At 37.1% G+C, this 23,072-nt stretch overlaps 2 protein-coding genes across 2 annotated transcripts; one reads left to right on the top strand and one right to left on the bottom strand.

The window, feature by feature from the left end:
* Positions 1-3,285: 3,285 nt before the first annotated feature.
* LOC147288794 (cyclin-dependent kinase inhibitor SMR3-like protein) lies at positions 3,286-4,292 on the bottom strand. The gene has a single exon (XM_086242076.1). The coding sequence runs from the start codon at positions 3,839-3,841 to the stop codon at positions 3,515-3,517; it is 327 nt and encodes a 108-aa protein (XP_086098202.1). The 5' UTR covers positions 3,842-4,292; the 3' UTR covers positions 3,286-3,514.
* Positions 4,293-8,725: 4,433 nt separating this feature from the next.
* LOC147288793 (A-kinase anchor-like protein) lies at positions 8,726-22,762 on the top strand. Its single transcript, XM_086239450.1, has 19 exons — positions 8,726-8,923; positions 10,203-11,072; positions 11,230-11,566; positions 11,832-12,022; positions 12,156-12,431; positions 12,517-13,026; positions 13,158-13,283; positions 13,375-13,527; positions 13,628-16,213; positions 16,444-16,734; positions 16,823-17,332; positions 17,731-17,859; positions 17,949-18,104; positions 18,194-18,868; positions 18,975-19,265; positions 19,354-20,967; positions 21,121-21,282; positions 21,377-21,544; positions 21,850-22,762. Exons 1-19 carry the CDS (start codon positions 8,882-8,884, stop codon positions 22,489-22,491), a joined length of 9,729 nt encoding a protein of 3,242 aa, XP_086095576.1. The 5' UTR covers positions 8,726-8,881; the 3' UTR covers positions 22,492-22,762.
* The last annotated feature ends 310 nt before the right edge of the window (positions 22,763-23,072 follow it).

The raw sequence follows: 23,072 nt of genomic DNA, 5'->3' as shown, positions 1-23,072 counted from the left end.
TAACTTGGGCATTCAAGTTTAAATAACAACCTTGTACTAAACAACAAGCAAATGAGCTTATGATAGAGTTTATTATCTTTTCTCTCATAGTGGATCCCATCATGAACTCATTTAATTGGTGGTGAGTACAAGTTAGTACTCAAACTTAAGTACCAAAACATTTTTCAAATAACATTACTCTTTCCAAATAACACCCTAGCTAGTAACATGGGTCATGCATGGAACAGTTATTCTCTGATGCCCACAAACAAATAATTAAAACGAAAATCACTAATATATATATGCATCACTATGTATCCTACAGTACTGGGGATGCTGCTTAATTAGCACTCAGCACTAGTAGTCACATGGGGTTAATGGCATGATAACACTCTTCTTTATGTTATTATATTCTGATGCAAAACAAGACTATATATATGTTTATCCCAATTTGACATCATGGTTAGCCCAGCATTAGCTTAAAGCCACCAAATACAAGTACAACAATTAATTATTTTACTGATAACGGGTCAAAACCTCTCTCTCTCTCTCTCTCTATTTTGACCATGATGAGTAGGAGTATCAGATCCCACATAAATCAGTCGGATTTGAGTAAGAATTAAAAAGGGTCATTCACTTTAATCCAATTGAAATGTATATACATATTGGAGTGATATATGCAAATTTCATGTTGTCTTCTCCAAAAGAGACGAGTCTCTTTTTTTGATTCACACAGACAACAAATCAAGGAATTAATAGCCCGGTAAGGACATGCTTACAGAGATGTTCAATGAGGACAAACACAAGTCCTTCATCAGGTTCCATCTCAGATTTGCCAATTGTCGTTTGAAAAGGAATACCAAAGGAAACGACAAGGACTGTTTTCTTTGAGACTCTGACCCAGTGTCAATTACAAGCAATTAATCGTTACATATATATTGAAGTGACACATTAATTGATTCTACTGAATTAGATTAGAACATGCTAATCAAGGCTTAATGTTCACTCTGCTTCCATTATATTAAGCACTCTTGAAATAATTTAAAAAAGTGATTTCTAATGCTAGCTAATGAGTTATTGGTGCGAGAGTGGGATACTAAATGAAAACAGAGTGAGTCATGCAGATAAAACTTCCACTTCTTCAATAAAAAATGGTTAATTAATAAATAGACCTCTTTTATATGATAAATAGTCAATTATGTATTTATGTCACAAATTTTAACTACAAAAAACCCATATAGAAATTTTCTGCAGAGTATATGCAATCAATTCTAGTATCTCTGCAAAATCTAATAAAAAAATATTGAGCCAAAGCCCAAAGGAAAAAAAAAAAAAAAAAAAAAAAAAGGAAACAAGCGGAAAGTCAAAACAATCTGACTTCTCATTAGGAAACACTAAAAATAATCTACTTCATGTGGCATCCTAAGTCTAACTGCACCGCTAAAGGGGCTCACTGTTGCTTATCCAAATCCAAAGTGAACCCAATATGACAAAATAGGACATTAATTTTTACTACAACTTTGCTCTGTACACTTTCTTTAAAGCCAAAACCCTAAAAGGATCCTAATCCCTAGAGTACTTTGTTCAATATGCATTATATATTTATCTGCAAGAGAACCCTTTTTTTATTTTTTATGAAAAGAATATGCAAAGAAAACCTTAGATAATTAGATTAGATAAACTGAACTCCCCATTGTCACGTTTTAAACGAATCCCCTTGATCATGCACATAAACAACTGGATGGTTTGGTGCATGATAAGCATGCCCAAATCTTATCCACAAACACATCAATTTGGCAGATAACAAAGACACCACATTTACAAGTTGTCTTTGTCACAAAGTGCTTGAAACGTTTAACTTGAAGCTGTACCAAACAAGCCCTCCAACCCCACATAGGATTCTATCTAAATATCTATCCCCTGATATTGTATTGTATTTTGTCCTTTTGACAATCAGAGAAGCATATTACACTGAACTTGGCTTTTTCCATAGAGGTCGAGGTGAGGTAGGTCATAAATTCATAATGATGCGAGTGGGGCATAAGGAAGATTAAAGAGGGCTTGGCAGAGCATGGAGAAAATGTACTTGAGCTAATAAGACTATAAGGTATTTGTCACAGTCAATCAATTATGAAGCAGCATCCGTGCAGCATATATCTCAATTCTCAGCCATGGAAAAAGATTTACTTTTTCATTTGTTAGGCCAACTTTTGGGTTTTTAGCTACTACCTAGACACTGACTGGTGTTGATACACTACACGTGTGTTTGTGTATGGAGACTTGATGACCAAGCGAGGAGGAAGAAATTGGAGGCAGGGTTTCAACTTCTAGTTCACATATCCCGGCCCAATTGCTAATGATTTGTTTGTTGTTGGGGAAAAGAAGAGTTACAAATTTACAATTAACCCAAACACTGAGAGAGTGAGAAAAAGAATTAAGATTAGACTAAGTTAAGGGTTAGGATTATTTTCAATAAAAAAAATGAGGGGAGAGAGAGAGAGTTGATGAATGTAGCAAGGAATTATAGAGCAAAGAATCTTGATCAGTGATGCAGAGCAGAGATGTGATTTGAGGGTAAAAACGAAGGTACTCTGGCAACACTTATTTCAGTGCTACAAAATTCCATATCCATGAAAACCAGTGAGAGAGATCACTACTATAGTACTCTCTGATTGTGCCAGCCATGTTTAGCAATCTCAAAATTAACAGTGACATAAATTTATATAATTTCACTTCCATCGTATTATATATTTATATCAACAATTTTTTCAATATTTGTATGATGTTTCTCTTTTTTAGAAGTGTCCATTCAAAATTTTCGTACTTTTACAATTAAAATTTTTTTTTTTTAATTTTTTTCTATATCGATATTTGATAAGTATTTTTGTATCTTCATTACTAATCTTTTCCACAGAATATAAAATAATCCTTGTCCACTTACTTATCTTTCCCATTTTCCATTCGTACAAGCACATTAATAAACTCAAGTACTCATGCAAAGATATATGCACCCTTGCTTAAAGCAGAACCTTATAAAGTTATACCTAAACCAGAATACTCATTTACATAAATTCCATACCCTTTGTGTACAGAGAGAACACAGGTCTTTATGTACCAGCCATGCTTACCTTAATAGCACTGATAAATGAACAAAAACAAAGCAGCAAACAACAAGCAGTGCTACTAAATTTCCAAAGTTAAAAAATAAACAAGCAGTACTGCTACTAATTCAATATTCCGTTCCAAGTTCGAAGATAGGCCAAAATATCTACTAAAGCTAAAAACTTGTCAAAGATAATAATATGAACTCTTCTCCTCATTAAGCGAAAAACTTTACCTAAACTAGAATACCCATTACATAAAAATATCATATCTAAATTTGTACAACATCAGCTCCTCTCTGCTTCTACCCATAACAGAGAAGATAGAGAGTCACATACATAAAAGGCTAAAAATAAAAATAGATAAAAACACAACAAAACTCCTAATCTCAGCTCTAATTTTCTTTTTCCTTGGTAGCCTAATCTCGATCAACTCAGTTTGCTTTCTCCACATGGAGTTTGAATACTGTTTCCAAATCGGGTGGGGTAAAGAACTCCCTCACACCATGGAAGTTGCACCTTGAAGAAGGTCGGCGCTTTCTTGGGGCTGGCGGGCACGAAAATTTCTCTGGTATTCTGGCTTCTTTGGCTGTTGGGGTTGTTGAACATGCCTCTTCTTCGAATACTTCTTCGCTTTCTTTACCTATTGGTTTTGTCTTTATCGGCTTCAACGAGTTTCGTACTGAGAGTCCGGCGATTACCCACTTCTTGCCTTCGGATTCTAGTCCTCCATCCCCTTGCGCCTTCTTTGAAAAACCCATCTTTTACTTTAAAGGCCACCAAAACAAAAGCTTTATTTTTTCAGCAAGAACCAAATCCAGGAAAGAAATTGCTCTTTTTGTTGATTCAAACCAGCCCAAAACAGAGCAAACACAGAACCAAAGTGAAGCAAAAGGTGGGTTTTGATTTAGGAATCAGAACAAATCAAGAGAAACAGCAAGGAATCCAAATGAGGCAAGAAATAAAGAAGATGGGTTTTGGTCTGAGAATCAGAACAAACCAAGAAAACGAGCTAAGGGAATCACAGAGGGTGAGAGAGATGAGAGAAGAGGGAATAAGAGGAAAGGGTCTTTGCTTCTTTTCTTTGTGAAACTAGTTTTTGAGGCGGCTAGAGAAAGCAGAGAGAAAGAGAGGGAAAGAAGACGGTTTGAGAAAAAGGAATGGGAGAGAGGGCTTGGCTTGGCTTTGAATTAATGGTGAAAGAAAGAATTATTTTTGAGAGAAAATAAATACGAAAGAGCTTGTGTAGAGGAATAAGAGGTATATATATTGATTGACGGTGTCCACACCCAATTTGCCAAAAAGTTAAAAAAAGCCTAATCAGAGTGAGCATTGGGCAAGAGATTTGAGAGAGAGAGAGAGAGAGAGCTGCCCGAAATATATTGCGGGCAGCCGAAACCGAGTGAAATGGGTTTTGGCGCCAAAATTTGAGGTTTGGTTTGCAACGGCTCTTTTTCCCGCCTTTGGTATTAACTTCGGATTCGGATTGTACCCTTGTGTAGAATTATTATTTTCTGGGGACTGATGCTCTGCCAGTCAGGAGGGCACAATCACCGGCATGCGAAACGACGTCGTTTACGGTATGATCACTGTACTGTTGTCTTGTTCTGGCCAACCTGGGCCTGGCCCAAAATTGGCAAGGCAGCATTATTGAGCTTAAGTAAGCTATTGCCACGATAGCTGTAATATAAAGTCAAGGCCCAGAATAACTCCTTCCAGAAAGGAACAGAAATATAAGAAGGGGGGCTATTCAGACCACCCAAAAATGCTGAGTTCACCACCCCATTGATTTTTTACCAATTTTTGCCCATTTTGCCCCTGCATAAAAAAAAAAAACTCACCCTCCAATTTGGCCGGCCACCCCTCCCAGCCCTCCCCACCGCCGGTGCGACCCACCCCAGCCTTCCCCGCCGTCGGCGCGACCCAACCCAGCCCTCCCCGCCGCCGGCGCGACCCACCCAGCCCTCCCCTGGCCCGATCTCCCTTCGCCCGATCTCTCTTCCCTCTCTGCCATCTTCTCTCTCTCCTCTCTGTCTGCCTCCATCCCTCACCGGACCACCATGGGTGGCCGGCGCGACCCCCGATCTGGAGGTCTATGGGGTCGCGCCGGCCACCTATGGTGGTCCGGTGAGGGAGGGAGGCAAACAGAGGGGAGAGAGAGAAGATGGCAGGGGAGGGCTGGGTGGGTCGCGCCGGTGGCGGGGAGGGCTGGGTTGGGTCGCGCCGGCGGGGGGGAAAGCTGGGAGGGGTGGCCGGCCAAATTAGAGGGGTGAGTTTTTTTTTATGCAGGGGCAAAATGGGTAAAAAATCAATGGGGTGGTGAACTCAGCATTTTTGGGTGGTCTGAATAGCCCCCCCCCCACCCCCCATATAAGAATATTTATGCAAAAATAATTACCCAAGTGATTCACTGATTCTAACAATATAGAAATATTTAAAGAAGAACTGTGTCCACCAGAGGAAAACAAGAAATATTGAAAACTGTAGGATAAATATTCTAGAATAAATAATTACAAATAAGTCAATAAAATATTTCAAAATTACAAAAATATCAATACCAAATTCCCTATCTCATTTTAGTCAATCACATAATTTCATAAATTACGTTTTGATCAATAGCTCCACGGGCCCCAACTTATTACTAGTTTTTTTTTAGTTCGTTTTACCCTTTTGCCCCAACCCATTGTTAATGACAGTGGGTATAATTTATAGTATTTGTTATGTCATTTTTTGTATAATGTATAATTTCATTTCATTTATTTTAGTCAATGATAACTATTTTGGAATAAGAAATGTTCATTAACTTATTTATAATTTTAAAATATTTTATTAACTTTTTTGTAAATAGCCTATTGTAGAATCTATGCACTTATGTAGGGCCCACCATGTAGTTCAAGAAAAATTGGAATCCGATAATATTTTTCTGGGTAATACTTTCTTCTCCTATATGTTAAGAATCAACTTAATTAATAATTCATATTCACTATATATTAATACAAATATTTTATCTTGTCAGTAAGAACATTTTTAATATTTTCAACTTATCACTTGTGAGCTGTGAACCCAAGTTCACAAACAAAAAGAAAAAATGGTAGGCATACGTATGAATGAGGTAAAGTTTATGTCAATGGAAATTGTTATAATATCAGCAAAGAATTTGTATGCAGCAGAATTCCAATCCAAGGGGCGGCAAAGCCATCATAACCAGCCAATGAGAAAGCCCGTTTAAAATCAAAGCTGACATGATGCCACGTAGGCTCACTGTTTCTCGTATATCAACTACAAGTCCTTGGATCCTATATGACACATACGCAATGGGCCCACTAAGACCTCAGTCAGGCCAATCGCAGGCCACAGAAGATTAGAAGGCAGTGTCTGTGGGCCCATCTTGTTCATAGTCTCATCTCATCTTTTAACAAGTACAGTACAGCCTTTGTTTTTTCTTGGGCGGTGCTGATCCACATCATCCACCGTCGGCCCAACAGTTAATGTTAGCCCTTGATCATATGATAAAAGAATATTATTTATTGGAATAATGCCACGTATATTATTTGGACTGGTTACTGGGAAAGTAACTTGGTGAATTGTGGACTCGTAATTATTTTTTTTTCTGGTCGGGATGGATATATGTATCATACCAAAGTACCAAACTAATAAATTTTAAGAGAAAATTTTGAAAGGGTGGTACTGAGAAGGGAAATTGAAACTTTTTAATTTGGAATAAATGTTTTTAACCACTATAGTAGCAAATTTTTATAAAGTAAATCAAATTTGAGAATTATATAGATCATATAACCTCCGCCAAAAAACTACATACTCATGCCAACATACACCTTCAAGCAAGAAATATAATGCATGCTGCATGCATATTCTGATCACCAAAGGCAAATAAATCACCTTATTTATATTCCCATCAAAAGAGAAAAGAAAATAAATAACCTTATTTTACATATACATAATTACTTTATTGAAAAGTAAGACCAAAGTTGCAATTACCTTTGCTTATCAAAATAGGGGCGGCGAGCAACAACAATAATGCTTTATTTGTTGTCGGTTTGATGGAGATTGTTTGTCACGTAATTTTATGCTTTTTTATAAGCTGCGTACATAAGCCATATAGTCAGGTGAGAGCAAATCTTACTAAAACCAAAGAAAATGTGTACATATATACGCACAAAATTAGGTATACTATCTGAATTTAGAGCAATTTTATTTTGACACACAATTATTCTAGCCTTGGACGGTGTACATGGCCATCACCACCAATCATTCAATTGGGTGATGCACCAAGTTGGCCATGCCAAGACCAAAAATCCACATCAGCATAGCATGGTGCTTCTACAAAAAGACCTTAAAGTAGGATTGAGACATGTAAAATAGAAATGCGAGAGAGATGTATAAATGAATGAAATGCATGACCCAAGTGTTTTCACTTTTTTGTTTCGGTACAAAGAGGACAAATAGAAAAGGATATATTGAAATTATGATTACAAGTGTGGGGATAAATGTTCTTTATCATTATCATTGGAGTTACAAGTTTTCGACCAAATATTTTCACTATTTAGTGTTAGAGAGTTAGTATTTAACCCTATTAAACTTTATGTTAAATTATGATAATAAAAATTTACCAATAATTTCAGTAACCTTAACATGAGAGGCAAAAATTTTAACAAAAGAAAGAGAAAATAGAGGACCTTCAACTTACGAGTAGTAACAAAACTTATATACCCATTGGAGGTTGAGATTCAGTGAGATGGTTTCCTGGGACACCTAGCAGTGGCCAGTGGGACCCTCCACGCTTGCCAACATAGACTGATAGACCTTTCATATTTATTTCACATTATCTCCAAATGAGTCTTGTTTAAATATGATTATGATTATCGTCATCTTGGAGAGAATATTGTCTTTGGACTCATTATAAAAGTAGCCAACTTGGAGCAATTGCAGTGCTTTTCATTCATATTTTCTTATACTAATTCATTAGTTTAGACTTTAGACCATCTGAAACTAAATCTGGATATGTAGCCCTCTGACCACCAAACCCAACTGCAAGAAAATTGAAAGTTAAATTTCATGTCTGCATCTAAAACCATCATAGTGATCTGAATTTCAAAAACTTTTCTGCTCCTTAAATGTTTAGTTGGAAAAAAATGTAACTTAAAGTTGGTAGTTCAAATAATTTTGGAATAAAAGCCTATCAATATCCATCTTGGGAAATATTTTCTGCAACAAATTATACATATATATATATATTTATATTCATGAAAGGAGCTGTAACCCCACATGCCACATTCCACAACTCACAAAACAACTTAATTATATAGCGATCTGACAAAAAGGAAATTGTTTTAAAAAGTGTGGTAGCTTCTCTCTGTAGGTGGAAACATCATAATCAATTTTAGCCCAAGAATAATTGATTTAATTGAACGGTGCAGTTTGTATAAAGCTGCATTAGACTACCAGGCCACGTGAGTGATCAATCATCAACCAGTAGGACCATTTCATTAGTGGTGATCCAACTCATCCATACATGATACATGCATTAGAGCATATAACAAGTGGCAATTTTGTCAGTTCCTGACTGCTTTTACCAACATAACCATCAAGAGACTAATAAGTAATACAGATATCTGATGATCAACACACTCCACTTAAAGCTACAAAGGATTGTCAGCAGCAACAAAGACATAAAGCTTGCATCCATGGATTCAACTTAAAGCTGCAAAACTTAAGCTAGCTTTTGAAGTTTGGATCAAAGCAAAGTTTCTTCATGCACTTTAAAATCCACCACCAGCATACTAATGGCAGCAGAAGCTGATATTCCAGAAGCCATGTCTGTCACGGTACGGTATCCTAGAATCTAGATTACTCTCAAGTCTCAATCAAATAGCTTTTATTCTTTTTTCTGTATATCATGATTATTACTTATAGCATGCGGTATCGTAATTTTAATCTATATGACATTATGTAAAGATTGATCTGCTCTAACAGTTTGATCTAAATATCATCCACATGTAACACATAGGGAAGATCATGTGTTTACTACAAACTAAAATCCTTTTCTTCAGATTTTTTTTAGTGAGAAACTTTCTGAACTTTTGAATTCAATGTAAGAGCAATGAATCCAGTACACCAAATTCAATGTAACTAGTATGATTATGCTTAAATCTTGTTCATTTCTTATTCAAGGATTAGTGTTATACGTTTACTCCACTAATTCCCAGCTTTATCTGTATATAAGATACGTAGATATGTTCTTATCAGACAATTTTCCGATACGATAATTCTTTTAACTAGGAGAAGAACTGAGCTCCCAACTTGATAATCAAAGTTCAAATCATACCGAATCTAGGAAATAGTTTATATCTAACATAAAACTCAGATTATCCTATAGTTTCTTAAACTACCAAGTATTAACTTTAAAATAGCCCGATGTATAGACAGAAGTGCTTTGTCAAGGCTCAATTTATATTTGACATAAATAAACCAGCCTAATAAATCATAAAAAGAGATAACGAAAGAAAAGAAACAAAACCAACTATGCAAAGTAAAGATATGTATTCTTAAAGAACTCAAGAACGCTTGCCAAAACTTCAGCAGCAATACCTACAGATGCATAATCACATACCTTCAAATTTTCGGATATCAGCACGGTACCAAAAAACTAATATTCACCATAAGAAACTGAGCTACTCCATACACATGTTTAAGAAGAATGACCTCTTAACCAACATTCTGTGCAACATTAGATAATGATATGTAGGTACTGTTATACTAAACCAAACGAGAGAGAAATACAATACAGTAATGCACCAGATTATTTCATTAAAATGATCTAGAACATTACAGTATGTAAAGAAAAGAGAAACGAGGGGATTCTAATTTGCCAATCCCAGGGTTAAAACTTGAAATGATATTGGTCCTTTCACAACAGTTAATTTTCACAAACAAGTATACAAGTGTGTTTCTTCATTCTTAGAACCTTATTCATAATAGTTTAAGTATAATGCAGAAGTTTCACATTCAATGTATGTACCTATACACTCCATGCAACTCCGTGCGTCTTATGTTTTCCCTCCTACTCCTAGTTACACAAAATGTAATAATTCCTTCTCAATGCAGAAAGGAGAAGGAGAAGAAAGATATTTACCAATAGGACAGTTCGACAGAACTGTCGACCAATGTTCCCCAGTAGAATTGGATAAATCCAAAGGCGAGTCGGATCAACATCCTGAAACTGTGAAACATTTTACAGAGAGTGAACATACACCGGTAGGATGTAGCATGCAGGTCGAAAGCAAGAATAACAGCTTTGGAACCTCAGAGGGTGGAATTTTTTTGGCATCACTCTCAGATCCCAAGGTTGACAAACTGGAGACCTGCATATCAGAGAATTCCCAAGCAGACGAATCAAATAAAGCAGAAATGGAGATGCCAGAGAATGAAAAGCAGCTTCAGAAAGGCAAACAGTTTGGGGCATCAGAAGAACCAGGAAGTGAAGAAAATGAAGTCATGGAAGAAACAAACAAAAAGGCTGAACAAGATATTAAAAATCATGACATTGTAAATGTTAGAGAAACCATTTCAGAGATGGCAGAAACTGAAAATACACAGATAAAAGGGGAGGCACTAGATACAGGAGAGGCTTCAGCAGGGGAGGAAAAAGATAGCCAAGGATTTGCTGCTGTAGCGGCCGACAACATCAATGATACAGAACCCATCCAGGCAATAGAGCACAGCAAAATGAACTCAACAGAACACGAAGGAGAAACTGAGACCAACTTATTTGAGCAAATTGAACCCATCAAGTACAAGCTTGAAAGACCCTTAAGTTATGAGGAGAATGAAGCAGCAACTTTGAGAGAAAATGCCAAAAAGATTATCACTGCTGAAGAAGAGAGAGAAGTCATAAACCTTGAACAAAGCTTGCAGGAAGAAGGGAAGGAAGAGAAAGCAATAACTATCGCTGAAGATGATATTCCTGAAGAAAAGGTTACAAAAAGACTTACTTTAACACTTTTTATTTTAACTAGAAAGTTTTTGGAAAATTTTCAAATCTCTTACTATATATCAATTAAAAATATATCTCAGATCCCTTTTAAGGATTTTTTATCATAAAGACTTGGCTCATGTTCTATTAATGTTGCAGAATCTCCCGGTGACTGATACAGTTAAGAAGACTGAAAGTGGAGAAGCTGAACGTGCAAACAGTAATGCTAAGGACTCACATGGTACACAGTCATCAGATGTAGAAGCAGGACAAGTGGAAGGCGAAAAGATATATGAAGTTTCCAAATTGGAAGCAGATGAAAAATTTCAAAGATCAAATGCATCCTCTATAGAAGAGGAAAAAGATGTTGAAAACACCTCTGGAGTTTATGGACTGGACCCCAATGAGAATATAGAGGTCAAGGATGCTGTGGAAAACATTCAAGAGGAGATAAAGGAGAAAGAAGTTACTGATACAAAGATACATAAAATTACAAGTAATTCCAACTTTTCAATATAGCTTATATTTTTAGCTGCAATAATGCACATTTTTCTGGGAAGAAAAGATAAAAGCTTGCTTAATTCTTAAAAATACAAGATCATGCATGATATATTTCTGATTGCAGCACATATGAACATCGTTTATTAAGTCTCCACCATTTGTCCGCTTTCCTCATCAACTGGAAAGAAATTTCTCAGTATTATGCCTATGTTTAAAAGCAATCAAAACTTGCCCAGCTGCTAATTTTCTCTATCCTTCAGGTGATGACACTGAAGAACATATAATTTCAAATGACACCCCTGTTAAAGTCTACAACACTGTACTGGTGGGAGATACCGCAGAGCAAAGTTCTCAAGTGCAAAGTCTTGAGGAAGCAGAACCAGAATTGAGAGTTGAAGATGAGGGTTTCAAATCAGAAGATCCTCAGAGGAATAGCATGGTAGTTGAAGCGGTATGCAATATAGACTATGGATAAAAATATAAATGTGCACACGGGTGCGCTCACACACAATTATAGTCAAACTGTATTTCTCCTGTCTATATATCTCTTCTTTTTCTTCATGAAACCTCAACTGTTAAAACAGGTCCTTGATGAACCAAAGATCACAGGCAGAGATTTCAATAAAGAACAAACCAAAGAAGGGAATGCCACAGTTTTTGTACCAGAATCGAATGAAGAAGAATCAGTTGTGAATTCTCATGACAATGAAAGAGGGACAGAGAAGTTAAAAGAAGAGGGTAGCAGTATTGAGGGCATAAAAGAAGGCAATTCTAATGACCTCTCACCAGAGTATATTCCAGAAGATGGAAGTGAAAAGTTCAAAGATGAAAAACAGGATGCAATGACGTCTGAAGGAGAGGTCAGCTTAAAAGGCTCACTTTGTCTGTACAGAAAATATTTTGTATTTGTATGCCTATTTCAAATATAAACCTGTCTTTATGCAGATTCTTAAAGAGTCAGAGAGTGCTAGAGTAGGTGACAGCACCGCATGTGAGCCAAATAAGAATGTTGAAAGATCTGAAGAATTTCTTCATACTTCAACAGCGAAACGTGAAGAAGGTCAGCAGGGAGAAGGTAAGAGCCCAGCTCCAACAAAAGCTTCAGAGGAGGATGATAGAGACGAGGACACATTTTCTTTCCAAGTGGCTGAAGACAATGATGACAATAATGGTGCAGCCACAGTAACAGAAACGAGGGCAGAGGTAACATCAAATGGTGAAGAAGATTCACAACAAGCCTTGCAGAAATATGAACCAGGAGAGGAGCTTCAAAAATTTCTGGATGTGATGCCTGAAGAAACTAATACAGAATCATCAAGTGAAAATGCAGAAGTAATTACCTGCACAAAAGAGGAAGGAACAATTCAGAACAGAGAAGAATCCTCAGAGAAGGAAAAGAAAGAAGAGACAAAAACTAGGAATAATACAAAAGAAAATGAAACTGCCATGGAGGAGGTAAGATTAGAATAAACTTTTTAATGAGCTTTTCTTGTTGGCTTGTCATGCAACTAATAATCTCCTTATATATATATATATTAAATTATATGCTTTCCATCTTATTTTATAATGATCTCATGTCTATATAGGTGATTGAGACTACCAGCATAGAAGAAGCAGGAGAACATGCATTACGAGAAATTCATACAGTTGAGGACCACCCTCAAGAATTCAATGATAAAGAAAAAAATGAAGAAAACTCCACAGAATATCAGGTCTACTTGAACACAAACATAAAGCTTGCTTAAGGACACGATCCCTATTTGGTCTTCTCCAAGCTTAAAATTAATTTTCTTTGAATTTTAGGCATGTATTGAGGCAGCTGATTTGAGTGCAAATACAGAGGAAAACAACTTAGAGGAACAGGATGTTCAGGAACTCTCTTCTTCATTCAAAGGAGAAGAAACGAAGCAAATCTCAAAGGAAGCAGAAAATTATGCAACAAATCTGAAACAAGAGGTCAGCTTCCATATGATGTCGAAATTGGTTTTTTACATTGTTCCATTATACTATTACTTTTATATTCTATAGATGTCAACTTACAAATTTATACCGACAGGAAAAGGAAGCACATGAAAAATGTGAAGAGCCCATTGAGGCAACAAGTATGACAGAGGAACCAATATCTGAAATCATAGAGGACAGAACAGAGCCAAATAAAGACCTCTATGCTCCAATTTCAGAGGAAGAAATCCATGCAGAAGAAAGCAACAAAGCAATTGTTATAAATAATTCCTTTCTATCTGAGGTATCTGAGACAAAGATCGAAAAAGAAGTTCAGGAGAAAAATGGCCCCACAGTTAGCAATTCCGACCCTTTGTCTGCAGTAGTGAGTCATGAGACAGGTTTGAAGGAAGTTGTAGCAGAACACAATGAGAAGGGTCTAGCAACCATCTTAACAGATGAAAGGACCTTGAACATTGAAGATATTGATCAACAAGCACAGGAAATTTTCAACTCAACAGAGAACTTGGAGAAGCCGATTCCAACAACAGTAGTTGAAGGTGAAACAGGCTTGAAGGAAGCTGCAGCAGAAAACAAGGAGCAGGTCACAAATGCTGATGTTGTTCCTGAAGAGAAGGATCTAGCAACCACCTTAAAAGATGGAACATCCTTGGCCAGTGAAGATATTGATGTGCAAACAGAGGAAAATCTCAATTCAAAAGAGGATTTGGAGAAGCAGATACCAACAGCACCAGATGAAAGTGAAACAGGCTTGAAGGAAGCCGAAGCAGAAAATAATGAGCAGGTAAAAAATACTAATATTGCTCCTGAAGAGAAGGGTCTAGCAACCATCTTAACAGATGAAACGGCCTTGGACAATGAAGAAATTGATGTACAAGAAGAGGAAATTTTCAGTTTAAAAGAGAACTCGGAGAAGCAGATTCCAACAGCATCAGATGAAGGTGAAATGGGATTGAAGGAAGTTGATGCAGAAAACAATGAGCAGGCAAAAAATACTGATATTGCTCCTGAAGAGAAGGGTCTAGCAACCATCTTAACAGATGAAACGGCCTTGGACATTGAAGGAATTGATGTACAAGAAGATGAAAATTTCATATCAAAAGAGAACTTGGAGGAGCAGAATCCAACAACAGCAGATGAAGGTAAAACAGGCTTGAAGGAAGTCGAAGCAGAAAACAAGGAGCAGACCAAAAATAGTGATACTGCTTCTGAAGAGAAGGGTCCAGCAACCATCTTAACAGATGAAACAGCCTTGGCAATTGAAGATATTGATGTACAAAGAGAGGAAAATCTCAAAACAAAAGAGCACTTGGAGAATAAGATTCCAACAGCAACAGATGAAGGTGAAACAGGCTTGAAAGAAGCCGAAGCAGAAAATAATGAGCAGATAAAAAATACTGATATCGCTCCTGAGGGTCTAGTAACCATCTTAACCGATGAAACGGCCTTAAACATTGAAGAAATTGATGTACAAGAAGAGGAAAATTTCAGCTCAAAAGAGAACTTGGAGGAGCAAATTCCAACAACAGCAGATGGAGTTGAAACAGGCTTGAAGAAAGCTGAAGCACAAAACAATGAGCAGGCCAAAATTACTGATATTGCTCATGGAGAAAAGGGTCTAGCAATCATCTCAACAGATGATACGTCCTTGGGTATTCAAGATATTGATGTAGGTGAAACAGGCTTGAATGAAGCCGAAACAGAAAACAAGGAGCAGGACAAAAATATTGATATTGCTCCCGAAGAGAAGGGTCTAGAAACGATATTAACAGATGAAACGGCCTTGGGCATTGAAGATCTTGATGTACAAGCAGAGGAAAGTTTCAACTCAAAAGAGGACTTGGAGAAGCAGATTCCAAAAGCAACAGATGAAGGTGAAACAGGCTTGAAGGAATCCGAAGCAGAAAACAATGAGCATGTCAAAAATACTCTTATTGCTCCTGAAGAGAAGGGTCTAGCAACCATCTTAACAGATGAAGCAGCCTCAGACATTGAAGATATTTATGTACAAGCAGAGGAAAACTTCAACTCAAAAGAGAACTTTGAGACGCAAATTCCAACAGCAGCAGATGAAGGTGAAACAGGCTTGAAGGGATCCGAAGATGAAAATAATGAGCAGGTCAAGAATACAGATCTTGCTCCTGAAGAGAAGGGTCTAGCAACCATCTTAACAGATGAAGCAGCCTTGGCCATTGAAGATATTTATGTACAAGCAGAGGAAAACTTCAACACAAAAGAGAACTGGGAGACGCAAATTCCAACAGCAGCAGATGAAGGTGAAACAGGCTTGAGGGGATCCGAAGCAGAAAATAATGAGCAGGTCAAGAATACTGATCTTGCTCCTGAAGAGAAGGGTCCAGCAACCATCTTAACAGATGAAAAATCGTTGGACATTGAAAATGTTGATGTACAAGCAGAGGAAAATTTCAACTCAAAAGACAAATTGGAGAAGCAGATTCCAACAATAGCAGATGGAGGTGAAGAGAAGATAGAGTATAGAAATATAATTGTAGATGACACCCCTGTTGAAGTCTACAACACTGAACTGGTGGGAGATAAGACAGTAGAGCAAAGCTTTCAAGTGCAAAGTCTTGAGGAAGCAGAACCAAAATTGGGAGGTGAAGATGATGGTCACAAATCAGAAGGTCCTCCAGAGAAGAATGACATCATAGTTGAAGAGGTATGCAATATATATGAACATATGCATGTGACATGCACATACACACTATATACAAAGACTAAATCTCATATTTTCTATATCTGTCCTTTCTCTTTATGAAACCTCAACTGTTACATGTCCTTGATATGCAATATAGAATGTGATGATCATATGCATGCGACACACATGCACACAAATTTAAAAACACTAAATCTCATAGTCTCTATATCTCTTCGTTTTTCTTTGTGAAGCTTCAACTGTTAAAACAGGTCCCCAATGAACCAAAGATCACAGACAGAGATTTCAACAAAGAACAAACCACAGAAGGCAATGTCTCAATTTTTATACCAGAATCAATTGAAGAAACGGTTAAGAACTCTCAAGATAATGAAAAAGAGACAGAAAAGTTAAAGGAAGAGGGAAGCAGTCTAGATAACATAAAAGAAGGCAATGTTAATGACCTCTCACCAGCATATATTCCAGAGGATGGAAGTGAAAAGTTCAAAGACGACAAACAGGATTCTGTGAAGTCCAAAGGAGAGGTCAGCTTTAGGCTTACTTTGTTTCTACGGGAAATATTACCTTGTATTTGTATATCTATTTTAAAGTATAAATTTATCTTTTGTTCAGATTCTTGAAAAGTCAGAGATTGCTGGAGTAGATGAGCGCACCACATGCGAGACGAATAAGAATGCTGAAATATCTGAAGAAACTCTTAATACTTTACCAGTATATGAAGAAGGTCAGCGGGAAGAAGACAACAGTCCAGCTACAACAAAAGCTTCAAAGGAGGAGAATAGAGATGAGGACACATATTCTGTCGAAATGGGGGAAGACAATGATGATGACATTGGTGTTGTCCCGGTTACAGTAATGAGTAAAAAGGAAACACCAAATGGTGTAGGAGATTCACCACAGGCCTTGCAGAAATACGAACCAGGAAAGGAGCTTCAAGAATCTCTGGAAGTGATGCCTGAAGCAACTAAGATGGAATCATCAAGTGAAAATGCAGAAGTAATTACCTGCACAGAAGAGGAAAGAACAATTCAGAACATACAAGAATCCTCAGACAAAGAAAGGGAAGAAGAAGTGACAAAAGATATGAATAATACAAAAGAAAATGACACTGCAATGGAGGAGGTAAGATTAGAAACAACTTTTATGACTTTTTCTATCTGGCTTATTATGAGACAAGTAGTATCCCTATGGGAATTTATTAATGACCAAGCTGCAGGATCCAAAACAAGTTACTGATCGACAAGAGCCACATATGAACACAGGAAAACAATGTGTAAAATATATATTTATAGTTTCTTTTCTTTAAAAAAAAAAAACCCTTTTCTTCAAGGTGCTATATTTATGTAGATCTGGAAAATGGTTACAAATAACTCCCATCAACTAGAAGTTTGAAAGCAGACAGCATTTGCAATTTGCAAAAGGAACCTTAGAAATTACTATCAATAAAGAACCAAGCTCCATTATATATCAATATTTTATGTTGGATATCTCAGTTTATAATGCTTCCATATGTAATATAGGTGCTTGAGACTACCAGTAGAGAACAAGATACACGAGAACATGAATTACAGGAAATTCATACTGTTGAGGACCACCCTCAAGGATTCCATCATAAAGACACAACTGAAGAAAATCACACAGAATATCAGGTCTACTTGAACACAAACACAAAGTTACTCAAAGACATTATCCATATTTGGTCTTCTCCAAGTAATAATTTTTTTTTTTCTCTATTTAGGCATGTATTGAGGCAGCTGATTTGAGTATAAGTGCCGAAAAAAAGAACTTAGAGGGACAGGTCATTCCAGAGCTCTCTTCTTCACTAGTAGGAGAAGAAACAGCAAAGGAATATTCAAAGGTAGAAGAAGATTATGTAACGAATCTAAAAGAAGAGGTCAGCTTGCATATGATATCACAATTGGTTTTTTAGATTGTTCTATTATACTATTATTTTACAGTAGGTAATTTACAAATGTATAACAGAAAGCAGATGTGGAATGTAAAGAGCCAATTGAGATAAGAAATATGACACAGGAAACAAAATCTGAAACCTTAGAGGACAGAACAGAGCCAAATAAGGACCTCTATTCTCCAATTTCAGAGGAAGAAGCGCACACAGATGAAAGCAACAAAACACTTGCACAAACTAATTCCTTTTTGTCTGAGGTGACTGAGAAAGAAATTGAAAATGATATTCAGGAGAAAGATGGCTCCACAGTGAGCAATTATGACTCTGTCTCTGGAGTTGTGAGTCATGAAACAGGCTTGAAGGAAGCCGAAGTGGAAAACAATGAGCAGGTCAAAAATACTGATATTTGTCCTGAAGAGAAGGGTCTAGCAACCATCTTAACGGATGGAACCACCTTGGATTTTGAAGTTATTGATGTACAAGCAGAGGAAAATGTCAAGACAAATGAGAACTTGGAGAAGCAGATTCAAACAGTAGCAGATGAAGGTGAAGAGAAGATGGGGCATGAAAATATTATTTTAGATGACACCCCTGTTAAAGTCTACAACACTGAACTGGTGGGAGATAGGACCATAGAGCAAAGTTTTCAAGTGCAACGTCTTGCGGAAGCAGAACCAAATTTGAGAGTTGAAGATGAGAGTCATAAATCAGAAGATCATCCTGATAAGAATAACATTATAGTTGAAGAGGTATGCAATATAGAATGTGCTGATCATATGCATGCTACACATGCACAAAATTATATACAAACACTAAATCTCATATTCTCTATATCTCTCCTTTTTCTTTGTGAAGCTTCAACTGTTAAAACTGGTCCCTGATGAGCCAAAGATCACAGACAGAGATTTCAACAAAGAGCAAACCACAGAAGGCAATGTCGCAATTTTTACACCAGAATCAATTGAAGTAACAGTTAAGAACTCTCAAGGCAATGAAAAAGAGACAGAAAAGTTAAAGGAAGAGGGAAGCAGTGTAGAAAACATAAAAGAAGGCAATGCTAATGACCTCTCACCAGAGTGTATTCCAGAAGATGGAAGTGAAAAGTTCAAAGATGACGAACAGGATGCAGTGAAGTCCAAGGGAGAGGTCAGCTTATAGGGATCACTTTTCTCCATGACAAATATTATTTTGTATTTTGTATATCTATTTAATTATGAACTTATATTTTGCGCAGATTCATAAAGAGTCACAGATTGGTGGAGTAGATGAGACTACTGCATATGAGACAAATAAGAATGCTGAAAGTTCGGAAGAAATTCTTAATGCTTCACCAGTGACATACGAAGGTCATAAGGGAGGAGGTGACGGCCCAGCTTCAACAAAAGCATCAAGGGAGGAGGATAGAGATGAGAACACATTTTCTGTCAAAGTGGCTGAAGACGATGATGACAAGAATGGTGCAGCCACAGTTACAGAAAAAAGTGCAAATGTAACATCAAATGGTGAAGAAGAGTCAGCACAGGTTTTGCAAAAATATGAACCAGGAGAGGAGCAGGTACAAGTCAAAACTAGTGATTTAGCATATGAAAACAAGGTTTGCAACTTGGAGGTCAAAGTTTCTGAACTGGCTCTGGAAAAGCTAGATGTTGATGCAACTGAAGAAGAAATCAAAGAAGGTTCTGAGATGGTTCTTAAATCTGGTTCTCAAAGCATTGATGTAGTTTCGAAAGAGGACATCATTGCTGAACAGAAACTTTATAGAGGAATATCAAACGAGCAACTTCAAAAACCATCTACTTTGCTTTCCGAGGAGACGGAGCTCAAAGCTTCTGAACATGAACATGGAACTACAACCCAAGACAAGAATTTTGAAGAAGAGCATGCAAAGGAAATGGAAGTTCCAGCTGATGAAGACGCAGGAGAAGAGACACACTTGCAAAAGGAAGAGCCCAGAGAGCTCAAAGCTTCTGAATTGGCTCCGGAAAAGCTAGATGCAGGTGAAACAGAAGAAGAAATCAAAGAAACTGTTAAAATGGTCTCTAAATCTGATTCTCAAAGCATTGATGCAGCTTCCAAAGATGAAATCGTTGCTGATCAAACAGTCCCTGAGGAAATAACAGACATGCAACTTCACATACCATCTTATACTTTGCTTCCCAAGGGAAAGGAGCTCGAAGCTTATCAGCAGGAGCCTGGAACTACAGCCCAAGACAAAAGTATAGAAGAAGAGCACACAAAGGAAAAGGAAGTGCCAGCTCATGAAAACAGGGGAGACTTGTTTGCTGCAAGGTCAGCAGAAGAAACATGCTTGCCAAAGGAAGAGCCCAGGGAACTCAAAGTTTCTGAATTGGCTCCAGAAATGCTGAATGCAGGTGAAACTGAAGAAGAATTCAAAGAAACTTTTGAAACAGAGTCTAAATATGATTCTCAAAGCACTGATGTAGTTTCCAAAGATGAAACCATTGTTGATCAGGCACTCCATCGGGAGATATTGGATGAGCAACTTCAAATACCATCTTCTACTTTTCTTCCCGAGGAAAATGAACTCAAAGCTTCTCAACAAGAGCATGGAACTATGGCCCAAGAGGAGAATACACTTGAAAAAGGCTTCACTGAATTCGAAGATACTAGAATAAATAAAAAGCATCTTGAGGTAGCAATGTTTTCAAGCATTGAAGAGAATCCATGTGAGACAACAGTTGAATCAAATGAAACTATAAAGAATGAAGTTTCAAATGAAGGGAAGCATCTTGATGTAGCAATAGCTGATTCAAGGGCTGAAGAGAATTGGTGTGAGACAACAATTGAAGCAAATGAAATTGCAAAGAATGAAGTTTCAAATGAAGAGGTCAGATAATAGAACTGGACTGTAATTATATATTTCAATCTCTCTATTTCTCTCCTCCCTTTCCCCAAAACACATGCCTCCTTTATTTTAATTTTTTCTGCGTTGCAAGTATCTATATGTTATAAAAGTATTAATTTAGGGGGTAATTAATAGATCAAGGACGACAAAGAAGTTGAAGGAACTTCTCAGACAATATCTATTGGTGAAGAAAACATCAGAGAGAGTGAACAAGAAGATGAATCAAGAGATGAAAAATATCTGGGAGAGAAGAATGAAACATTTGATGCTGCAACAAATGAAAAACAGTACGAGGAGGTTAGAGAATAGAAAACAAACTTATTGTAGTTACCCTTTTGTTTCCCCTAATTGCTCACTATCTGTGAAGTTGAATCTTTTATCTATAATACAGGTGTCTGAGGTATATGAAAAAGGAAGCATGAGTGGGAAGGTTGAAGAACAGATCACATCTGAAGATACAACTATCAAGGACCACGACCCATTTGTCATCAAGGATAAGACAACGCAAGACAGCTTTCCAGAAGCAGAGGGAAGGAATGCTGGGGAGGCAGCTGAAAAGGTCAGATTGTTCTAAACCCATCACTCCTTTCTTTCCATAGAACATAACTTGTAAAGAAAAAGGTTCAATATAGGACATTGGCTGTCAGCAAAATAACTCATTTGACTTGGGCTGTTGTCTAGTGTCTACAACAGCTGTGGTGATCTTGCATATTTGGAGGAAAATAATTTTGCTTAACTTTCTTTTAAGAAACAAAATTGTTCCTTTATCATTCTGACAGAAGTTCCAATCTTCTTCGTTAAGAGTTCTAAAATAGTTAAATGGAAATGTCAATTTAAAAGCCTAACGATTCATCTCAAAAGCAGGACTCGAGCACTGAGATTTCTAAAGAAGAAGGTACCCTGGGCTTTGAAGAAGCTAATGAAATCACTCAAGACATCAAGCAGCTAGAGAAAGCCTCTCATGCAGCAACCAGTATTCCAACTGGAAACAAAGAAGTTGTAAATATTCTCCAGGACCCAATTGTAGAAACTTCACAAGGGGTTGAATTAGAAGATGCTAAACCCAGAAATGATACATGGGTTGCTACAGAAATCAAAGCAGAGGAATGTGGAAAAGAGAAAATGAGTGAATCAGGTGCCATTTCATTAGCTGACCTCATGCATGAACCAACAAAAGAAAGAACACCAGTGGTTACACACTTGACTGAAGAGAAAGAACCAACAGCTAGCAAAGCACTGCAAACTGAAGAAGAAGAGGAAGAAGAAGAACACGGAAATGGTGAAGAAGTGAAAACAGATGAAGAGAAAGAAGATGAACAAAAAAAGGCAGATCCAGGCTATGATTCTCCCATCATTGTAGAAGCCTCTGATGTTAAGGTTTCACCTAAGAAATCTCATAACATTCTTTCGGGTATGGGATCAAAGGTGAAGCATTCAATTTCCAAGGTGAAGAAAGCCATTATCGGTGGTAAGTCTTCTAATTCAAAGACACAGTCAGAAAAATAAAATAGCAAGAAACCAGATGATTCCAGCAGTTTCATGTAGGGGTGTGCTTGTTCTAATTTCGAATGTTTCAGCACTATTCAAGAGGTTTGAGCGTGGTGTGTACTTGTGCAGCTTGAATAATTTCAGATTTTTTTGGTTTTGGTGTGTGAATAAGTTCAGATTCATTATTTGTATAAAGTGAGCTAAAGAATTGCATGAATGTAAATTTGTAAAGTGATTGTGTTTAAGTATATATACAAGGAAGATGGATTGTACTGGGCCATTATATTTCTCACTTCGATTATTTGAGTTTAAGTAAATGTTCTCTACTTGGCGTATTCAAATTACGCACAACGAGCGAGCAGAGAGAGAGAGAAAGAGAGAGAGATACCATTGTTTACTTGGACCGGGCTCTGGTTTTCTGTTGCAGAAGAAAGATTTGGAAACTTCGAGATGGAGATGAAGCATTCACTTCTTCTGGGTTACCGTTTTGGGAATTCACACAACGAAAACAGAGCTCCAACGCGCCAAAAATGATAGTCAGGGTCCAAATACGTTTTATCGAGTATTAACCAATTTTAATCTAATATGTTTAATATAAT

Source organism: Dryas octopetala, chromosome 4 (assembly GCF_963921425.1).
Source record: "Dryas octopetala chromosome 4, drDryOcto1.1, whole genome shotgun sequence".
Taxonomy (NCBI): Eukaryota; Viridiplantae; Streptophyta; class Magnoliopsida; order Rosales; family Rosaceae; genus Dryas; species Dryas octopetala.
The sequence above is the reverse complement of the archived record's forward strand: the minus strand, read 5'-3'. Positions and strand labels throughout refer to the sequence as shown.